Genomic DNA, 9697 nt, shown 5'->3' with positions numbered 1-9697 from the left:
TATCAGCTGCCTTCCTATCAGCCTACTATTGTTGTGTTTTCTCTGCAGTACAACAAATGGTGTCAATTGTGTTGGGAGATGTCAGTGTCCCAGGAGACTACACGTGAGCCTGGAGCAATGAGCTGGCCTTGCCTTTTCCATCTGCTCTCCTGGCACCAGCAGCAAAACTGTTCTGCCTTTGCTAGCTCTCATAGGATCCCCAGAATTACAGTGGTGGGGTCCTTGCTGGAGTGGCTTGTCTACTTTTTCTGGTGTGGAGCATGGGCAGTGCACTCCAGACACACTGGTTTTCTCATCCAAATGGGATTTCAGTACAGTCCTTGGAGTGTATTAGTAGGCCTTTTGTTTAGAATAGTTCAAGGTTTTTTAGCTCCTGCTGGTTTCTTGCAAACATTTTAATACAAATAGCCAGGCTGGCCTTTTGTTAGTTCTCATGAAGTGCCATGCTAACAAACAACAGGTAGCATGTAGCATCTTTGGTCTGAGACTTAGAGCACGTGGTGCTACAGGCCACCTGAAAAGTTCAGAGCTGGCTGCTGGCATGATCTTTTGAGGGTACTTGTACTTGCAGTTCTACTAAACAGTTAGTTTTCAAAATCCATGGGGCAAAATTCAGTTGTGGAGTAAACACCTAGTTGCACTTAGCAATTTCTCACAGCTTGAGTACCTTTTTTAATGTAGAAGGCAGAATGATGAACCTCCCTCATGGCAGCTGAGGAACTTCAGCTGTTCAAGGTGCCCTAGATTTTAGCTCTCTTGGCAGCAGGGCTCTTTATAGCTGCTTTTCCTGATTGCACTTCAGTGAACAAGCCAAGCTGTAAACCTGTAGAAGTTGTCAATGTAACTGTGCTTTAGCTTTCACTGCATCCAAGTGCACAATGCCATGATAAATGCATGAATTAACCAGCACTAGAATCTGCCTACAGCTGTGCAAAAATCTCCCCAGTGTGAAGGTTGCTTATGACCTTGGGTGTTAAAAACCAAAGCAGTCAAGCTTTACAAGCTGGGACAGAATAGGAAAGGTAGCCTAGCTTGCTCTAAATTTGAGGAACATGGCAATTCATATAAATCATTAATTTGCCACATCTTTCAGTTTTCCTGTAGGGTTTGAATGCTGATCTTCTCTTGGTTTTGGTATTCAGAATGTTTTAACAGACTTGTACCCGTTTTGTATGGTTTATGGTTACATTTTTTGTAATGCTGGAGTTTGTTCTTTTTCTTGCCTCAACAAGGAAAAACAGGCCTAGAAAAGAGAAAACAGCTTTTCTGATGAGTTAACTGAAGAGGGACAATCCTATTTTACCCAGGGGGGTGGTAGAGGCACCATCCCTGGAGGTTTTCAGAAAATGAGTAGATGTGGCACTGTGGGACATGGTATGGAGGTGTTGGGTAAAAGTTTGGACTTGATGACCTTGGAGATTTTTTCCAACCCTGACGGTTCTATCCTAAAGTTATGACTAAGTGATGAAAATTGTATCACTTTTAAGATGCCTCTCTGTCTGTAGTGGTCTTTTTTTGAAATAGAAGTTTTGAATGTTTCCTTGAGCTCTCGACTTGCTCTTGTGTAGCTGTAGAGGAGGCTTCCTGTTAGCCTTCTGAATTTCCTATTCTTGTATTCCAGGCTGTAAGAACATTCCGTGTGACTGAAGAAAGGTGCTCATACTTGTGGAGTTGTTTATGATGTCAAGAACTGTGTCATCCTGGATCTTAAGCTCAGCAAGAAACAGCACTGTTTTACAAGGGAAAGGACGTTTGTACTCCATCTGTGTCCCAAATAGAAACAAGATAAAATGGAAGCTGATTCTTTCCAAAACATGTCCTTACCCTGCCGGAAGCTGCATCTCAAGTGACACTTTCTCCTTAAAGAAAGCTTTCCGGCACACTTCCACTGAAGAAGAGCATTTCTCTTTCCAGTTGTCTCCATCACAAATCAATGATATACTCAGAGCAGGTGAATTATCCCATAAGATACTGGATTTGGATGGTAAAAATGCAAATTCAGTGTTGAGATTTGAAAGTAACCAGTTGGCATCCAACAGCCCCATCGAGGACCGCCGAAGCGCAGCCACTTGCTTGCAGACGAGAGGGATGATGTTTGGCGTCTTCGATGGGCACGCGGGCTCAGCGTGTGCTCAGGCAGTCAGCGAGAGGCTGCTCCACTACATAGCAGTTTCCCTCATGTCTCGGCAAACCTTGGAGGAGATCGAGCTGGCTGTGGAGGGCATGAAACCAGTTCTGCCCATTCTGCAGTGGCACAAGCACCCAAATGATGTTGAGTATCGGGAAATCACTTCCCAATATTTTGAGAACCTCCGGGTTTACTGGCAGCATTTGCTGGACCTAGACACCGAGCTGGGGTTTAGCTTAGAAGAAGCCATGATATGTGCTTTCAAGAGGTTGGACTCAGACATATCACTGGAAGTTCAGGCTCCCCAGGAAAATGAGTTGATGAGAAATATTGCCCTCCAGGTAGCTTTCTCTGGTGCAACAGCCTGTGTAGCTCATGTTGATGGTGTCCACCTGCACGTCGCAAACACCGGTGACTGTAGAGCGATTCTAGGGGTTCGTGAAGAAGACGGAACGTGGTCTACTCTGCCTCTAACCCGAGACCACAATGCCTTTGATGAATTTGAGATTAGGAGACTGAAGAGAGAACATCCGAGATCTGAGGAGAAAACTCTGTTTGTGAACGACAGGTTGCTGGGGATTCTCATGCCCTCCAGAGCTTTTGGAGATGTGCAACTGAAGTGGAGTAAAGAGTTGCAACATAGCGTTCTGGAGAACAGCTGCGATGTGGAAGCTTTAAATATTTATCAGTATGTTCCTCCAAATTACCACACACCCCCTTATTTAACTGCAGAGCCTGAAGTCACATACCACAAATTAAGAAGCAAGGACAAGTTCCTAGTTATTGCTACAGATGGACTATGGGAGATGCTAAGTAATGAGAAGGTTGTAGACCTTGTTGCTGGACACCTTACAGAGCTTAATGTTCAGAAACCACAGCTGGCTTTTGAGAAACCAGTTAATTTGGGTTATATGCACAGCTTGTTACTCCAGAGGAAAAACAGAGGCACTACCTCATTGGACCAGAACATAGCCACACATCTAATAAGGCATGCAATTGGGAGCAATGAGTATGGGGAGGCAGACCCAGAGAAACTTGCTGCAATGCTGACGCTGCCTGAAGACCTTGCCAGGATGTACAGAGATGATATCACAGTGACTGTAGTATATTTTAATTCTGAAAGCATTGAAAATTACTATGGGAACAATAAATAGAGCCTTGCACCACCGCTATCCTCAACACCGAAACCATCACTGGTTTGCTCTGAGAGTCAAGCTGCTACCACTGTATTGGTCTGGAAGTTCCTGAAGTTTTTTGTTACTTACTAATCTTGAAAATAACTTTCTAGTAGCAAGTTGTGGTGAAAGTTTCCTGGATTTCCAGGTCTGTACAAGCTGAAGAAAAATGTTTTGATACAAGTTCACTGAAATGTGACTGAGCTAATGATTGCTGATCTGGTTCTGATTCCATGGGACCTGCTGGTAAAACGTTCCAAATGAGCAAACAAGACAAAAATCAGCAAGATTGGTACAAGTGAATAGAGAGGTGGATAATCCTTGTAGCTGCATGGAGTGTAAGAAAGGTTCTGTTCTTGTGGGAAAAAAAAAAGCATCCTATTGAAGCACTGTAATTGAATTAAATAAAGAAAATATCCAACCTTCCTCTGCCCTTGGCAGACACTTTTTTTCCCTGATTGTTTTTTTTTGAGTAGGAAGTGAAATCATGTCACTTTTATGGCTCTTCAGGACATGGTTTGGTGGTCTAAGGTTGAAGGTGGTCTAAGGTTGAAAGTTGAACTTGATGATAGAATCCTTGAATGATTTGCGTTGGAAGGGACCTCCAAAGGTCATCCAGTCCCACTCCCCTGTAGTCAGCAGAAACATCCTCCACTAGATGAGGTTGTCCAGAGCCTTGTTGAGCCTGACCTTGAATATCTCCAGGGATGGGGCCTCAACCACCACCCTGGGTAACAGCTTTGGGGAAAAGGACTTTGGGGGGGTTCCTGGTGGACAGAGGGATGATCATGAGCCAGCAATGTGCTCTTGTGGCTGAGAAGGCCAATGGCATCCTGGGGTGTATTAGAAATGGGGTGGTCAAGAGAGGTTCTCCTCCATATTTACTCTGTCCTGGTTAAGTTGCATCTGGAATATTGTCTCCAGTTCTGGGCCACTCAGTTCAAGAAGGACCTCGGGGAACTGCTTGAAAGAGTCCAGCATGAAGCCACAAAGCTGCTGAAGGCAGTGGAACATCTCCCTGTGAGGACAGGCTGAGGGAGCTGGGGCTCTTTAGCTTGGAGCAGAGGAGCCTGAGAGGTGCCCTCATTGCTGTTGATGAAGATGTGCAGGGCAGTGTTGGGAGGATGGAGCCAGGCTCTGCTCAGGGATGCCCAGTGCTAGGCCAAGGGGCACTGGGTGCAAGCTGGAGCAGAGGAGGTGCCACAGGAACAGAAGGGAAAACTTTCACTGTGAGTGTGCTGGAACCCTGGAGCAGGCTGCCCAGAGAGGTTGTGGAGTCTCCTTCTCTGGAGATACTCAAAACCCACCTGGATGTGTTCCTGTGTGACCTGCTCTGGGTGACCCTGCTCTGGCAGGGGGGTTGGACTGGATGATCTCCAGAGGTCCTTTCCAACCCCTACCATTCTGTGATTCTGTGTTCTGTGATCACTCCTGTTTGTTGCCCATGCTGCTTGCATTGGTGTGTTTGCACTTGAGCTGAGCTATCAATTTGTTGGGATTTTTCCCTCTGAATTTCACTTAGAGATGATACCCTTCCACAGTTTGGCAGATTGAAAAAGCACTTCATTTTTTCTTAAGATCTTAAGAAGGTGAGATATCAAGCCATAAACTGGTAGTAGATGTGGATTTGGGGGTTTTTGTGTACTTTTTCTTCAGAGAAAAATTCTCAGGGCCTTTTCCAGTCATTTAAATAACCTCTTTTGAAGATTGATTAGAAGGGAGTTAGAACTGTGTTAAGCATTCATGCTTTTGGCTCTTCAAGGCTGACTTCAGTGCTATGTCTGCAGTCACTGGAAGCATCCTTAAAAGCCCTCTGTTCTGGAAAGGTCATATGCTCTCAGGTTGTTGGGTTTTTCAACCTGGAGGCTGGTGGCCCTGTTCAAGATAAAACGATTCAACCAAACAGGTGTGCCTCAAGAAATCTGACACTTGGATCTCGGTGACAGGACTGCAGGAAGAGTTTAGATATGCTAAGGATCACAGAACGTTAGGGGTTGGAAGGGACCTCAAAAGATCATCCAGTCCAAACCCCCCTGCCAGAGCAGGATCATGTAGGGCAGGTCACACAGGAGCACATCCAGGCGGGTTTGGAATGGCTCCAGAGGTGGAGACTCCACAACCTGACAGAGGTTGCTGAAATTCTGGTTGTTCGGCCCAACTTACTGTAAAGTGTGCTCTCATCCTCGAGGCTGGCACTGTGGAGACAGATTTCATTTGCCAGAAAAAGGCCAACAGTGAAGGTCAGGCCCTGTGTTAACTTCAGGAGGGGTCTTGCACTGAGAAGTGAATGCAGGACTGTGCACAGCTTGTGATTTTGTCAGATCCCAGCTGGCCCCACTGGTAGTGTCTGTACTTCACTGTCACAGGCTTCATGCTTCAGTAGGAAGTAGAAAAGGAAGAGCCCAAGGCATGTGTTTCTCTTGTGCTATCAAAGCACTTTGTAACAGGGGAAAAAAAGAAAAGTTTTGTTCATCTTTATGTCTGTTGTTAAGAGGTTAAGCTTCAAAGAAGTGTTACTGTCCAATGAAACCCCTGAAATTTTACTAAAGCTCTGTCTTTGCCCTACAGAACTGGTTCAAACTGCTCCTGACAGCTCTCTGCACTTGGCAGTCAGGTAAGAGTCGTATTTCTTACTGCATTTGTTGCTGCTCTGGGACTTTGCAGCCAGTTCACCTGCACTACAGCACCAAGCCAACAAGTGGTGGGTGTCTGCTCGAGGCCTTCTTTGAGCCTGTGCTGTCAGAGACTCTCAGAATGCTCTCATGGAAACTCTTTTAACAACTTGGAAGGAGAAAGATGACAGGGAGCCAAGCAGTTTTGGAAAGGAAGTATAATTATGGTTTCTCTTTGGGTTAAGCAAACAGCTGAGCATTTGTCTTTTCTGAGAGAGAATTGAAGTCCAGGGTTTGCCTTCTGGTGAGCTTTTTGAAATTAAAAAGTGCAGAGAGGAAAAATGTGGTCAACAAGCAGCACTTGCAAGGGTCCTGGAGCCCTGGGCAGCAGATAAATGGATCATAGAGCATACTGCTCATGCCTCCCTGCCAGCATCTTGGACTTGTTCTAGAGTGGGTTGGTTAGTTCAGATTCTGAGTTTGTGCTTCTCTCCAGTCAGTCAGTTCTCCCTGCCTCTAGGCTACTGACATGCATTATAAACCAGCAGCTTGCTGGTAGCTCAGGGCTGTCCTGGGCTCTGCTGGTGGAGCCTTTGACACGGTCCTTTTGTGTTCAGCGTGCTTTGCTTCCTGTTCTCTGAAATGGTTTTTGTTGCGTTGAGGTGGCTCTTGCATCACTGCTTCATGTTCCAGTGTGTTTCCTACCCGAACAAGGTTCCCGTTTCAGTGCGTTGCTTTCATTTTGCACCTGCAGAGCCGAGGTTGGCCAGAAGATGTCAGCTGAGTTTTGCAGGAGAGCTGTGAGATCACCTCGCTGTTACCAGTGTGTCCTTAACAAATTCCAGGTGCTGTTGAAACATGGAGAGGAAACCCCCACCAATCACCTAATCAAGTCTTAAAAATACTGTGTGATTTATTAGTACTTCCAACTGGGTGATCTGAGCAAGACTTCGATTAACCTTAACTTGATAAATCTGAGTTTTAATGGCCCAAGTACCCTAACATGAAAGTGTAGCCAAGAGTCTGAGTTAGCTTCCTGAAGAATCTTCAGTTGCACAAGAGAAAAAAAGGTGCTTCCTAAGCTGAGGAGGTCTTTGCTCAACCATTACTGCAGTGTCCAGTTGGTGTAGTCATGTAGCTCAGAAGCTGCAGGAGGCCACAGCTGCCTGATGGCTACGGTATGGGTTAGGTAAAACTTTTCATTTGGACAAACTTCTAGTCTGGCAATGACTCTGAAATGTTCCTGGAGGAGATGGAGATGTACTGTTCAGCCTAGGTATTCACAGAGATAGTTTGATGCAGCCTCATTGCCAGCTGGGATCCTGGAGTAAGGTGAGGGTTTGAGAAGTTTGAGAAGATGAGACTTTGATTTGTTTAACAATGGAGGTTGTGGGGATTTTTTGTCTCCTTCTGCTCCTTTTTTTTTTTTTTCCCTCCTTTACCTGTAGTTATTTTTTCTGCACATAGGTGAGTAAAGGATACAATAAAGCTGCAGTGTTTGGGTTACAGACTTGATCTTCCATGGACATATACACTTGGGTCAGGTTCTGATCTCAGACCTGTTTGGATATATTTGCTAATCAGATCTTTGTTCTGCTTTCTCTCTCTCTCAAAAGTTAAATACAGTCATTTATCTACATGTTTGGAGAAACTGGAACATGATTAAAATCTTCCAGAGTCTGGGCTCTTGTTCTGTCATCTGGGTTTAAATAAAACAGTTATCTATGGGTGGTTGGACTCGATGATCTTAGAGATCTTTACCAGCTGAAACAATTCTATGCTCATATAATTCTACTGTTTGCAAACATATGTTAAGCAAGTGAGAGTTGTGGATCAATCCCTAATTCTGGTGTTGCCATGCACTGAGGAAGTGATGGTTTGCCAGAGGTTCTCATTGATGTGATGTTTCCTGTGGATTCCTACAGCAGGTACATAGGACATTTGTCTGATTTGCAGAGCTCTGTTTATGACTAAGAGATAATTGCTGTGTTTTTAAAATTCTGACAATAGTAGAGAGGAAATTCCCTAAATACCCCCTTTTTTATTCTTTTAATGTGCCTGACAGTGCTGAAAACATTCCTTATTTTTGTTATGACTTTGTCCAGTGTCTTTGAAATTCTTGGCTGCAGCAGAACAGATTGAGGTAGTCAGTAGTCCAAAAGTTTCTCTGGTGACATTCTGCAGAATAGTGTAGAAGCCTCTGTGAAACCCACAGAACAATGCAATATTGCTGCCTTTTCCCAGCTGTATTACAAAACCAAAAAGGAGTCTCAATTTCAGTTTTACTTCAGTTTCTGTGTAGTTTTCCAGTCAACTAACATAAAGGTAGGCACGCTCAGTTATCTTCCTTTCCTTTTCTGGAGTGCAATTGATTTTTTGAATGTTTGCAGTCAGGCTTTTAGAGGTATTCCAGTGTCATCTTCAGTGAATGCTGGTTATAAATATCTCTACCTTATTCACCTGCCAACTCATCTTTTATTCATCCTGCTGATGAAAACAATCTGCCCTGAAACTTCTGCTGAAGGAGTTCAACAACTTTCCAGTTATGGATGAAAAAAAAAAATCCCTTTTCAGCTTAGGGTAAGAACTTCTTATTACTTCATTATGTATTTTTGAAGAAGTTAGGAACTGTAAAGTTCTGCTATTTAATCAGAGCAACAGAAAGAATGCAAGCTAGTAAAGGTGGCAACAGGTGAACCTCACTTTCTGTTTTTGTTGCAAAATGCCAGTGTTGTACCAAAGCACAAACTGGTTGTCCTTAGACTCCCTTAAAACTTCAGAGGTATGGACTGGTGCAGCTGTAGCCATCACCTCTAAAGTCAGTGGTCAATAAGGCCACAGAATCCTAGAATGGCTCAGGTTGGAAGGGACCTCAGAGATTGTCTACTCCAACCTGGAATTGAGGGACACCTCTCAACTAGTCTCAGCTGCTTGAGGCCTCATCCAACCTGGCCGTCAACACACCCCCAGGGAAGAGGCATCCACAGCCTCCCTGGGCAGTGTATTCCAGAGTCTCACCACCCTCATACTGAAGAACTTCTTCCTCAGCTCCAGTCTAACCCTGCTCTCCCTCAGCAAAAACCATTCCCCCTTGTCCTGTCTCTAGACACCCTCAGGAAAAGTCCCTCTGCAGCCTTCCTGTAGGACCCCTCCAGGTATCAGAAGGCAGCTCTAAGGTCTGCCCAGAATCTTCTCTTCTCCAGGCTGAACAACCCCAGCTCCCTCAGCCTGTCCTCATAGCAGAGGTGCTCCAGGCTTTGGATGATCTTTGTGGCCCTATATGGGCTTGTTCCAACAGCTCTGTGTCCTTCTTGTGATGGTTGTTATCCTCTGGCCTGTGGCAGTGAATGAAACTGGTAGAGTAGGAAGTAAGAAAATGTCCATCTCTGAAAAAATGATGGCATTTTTGATTCCCTGGCCTGGAATATAAAACACACTATGGTTCTCTTCCTTGAGGTCACACAAAATTTCACTACTGTAACAAGCTGGGACTTGGTCCAGAGCCAACTGACCTTGGAAAGCTTGGAAGATACAAGAGTGTGACACCTCTGATGTGTACATTGGAGCTGCAAACAAGCTGCTGGTTCAGATGTGCAATCCTCACTGCTCTGCTGCACTCGGATCCATGTTTCTATAGCTGGGCAGGACTATTTTGGCTGCTGGCTGATAGTTCTGGTTATTGCTGACCAGTTTTTAACTTGGCTTTTTTTTTTTTTTTTTTTTTTGGTAGCAGAAATGGGTTAGATCAATAACCTATTAATAATCTATTCAAGCTTGAAGTT

General features: G+C 44.7%; 1 protein-coding gene across 1 annotated transcript; it reads left to right on the top strand.

Moving 5' to 3' along the window:
- Positions 1-1677: 1677 nt before the first annotated feature.
- PDP2 (pyruvate dehydrogenase phosphatase catalytic subunit 2) lies at positions 1678-3286 on the top strand. Its single transcript, XM_054389732.1, has one exon. The coding sequence runs from the start codon at positions 1678-1680 to the stop codon at positions 3280-3282; it is 1605 nt and encodes a 534-aa protein (XP_054245707.1). The 3' UTR covers positions 3283-3286.
- The last annotated feature ends 6411 nt before the right edge of the window (positions 3287-9697 follow it).

This window comes from Indicator indicator, chromosome 19, assembly GCF_027791375.1.
Source record: "Indicator indicator isolate 239-I01 chromosome 19, UM_Iind_1.1, whole genome shotgun sequence".
NCBI classification, from domain to species: Eukaryota; Metazoa; Chordata; class Aves; order Piciformes; family Indicatoridae; genus Indicator; species Indicator indicator.
The sequence above is the reverse complement of the archived record's forward strand: the minus strand, read 5'-3'. Positions and strand labels throughout refer to the sequence as shown.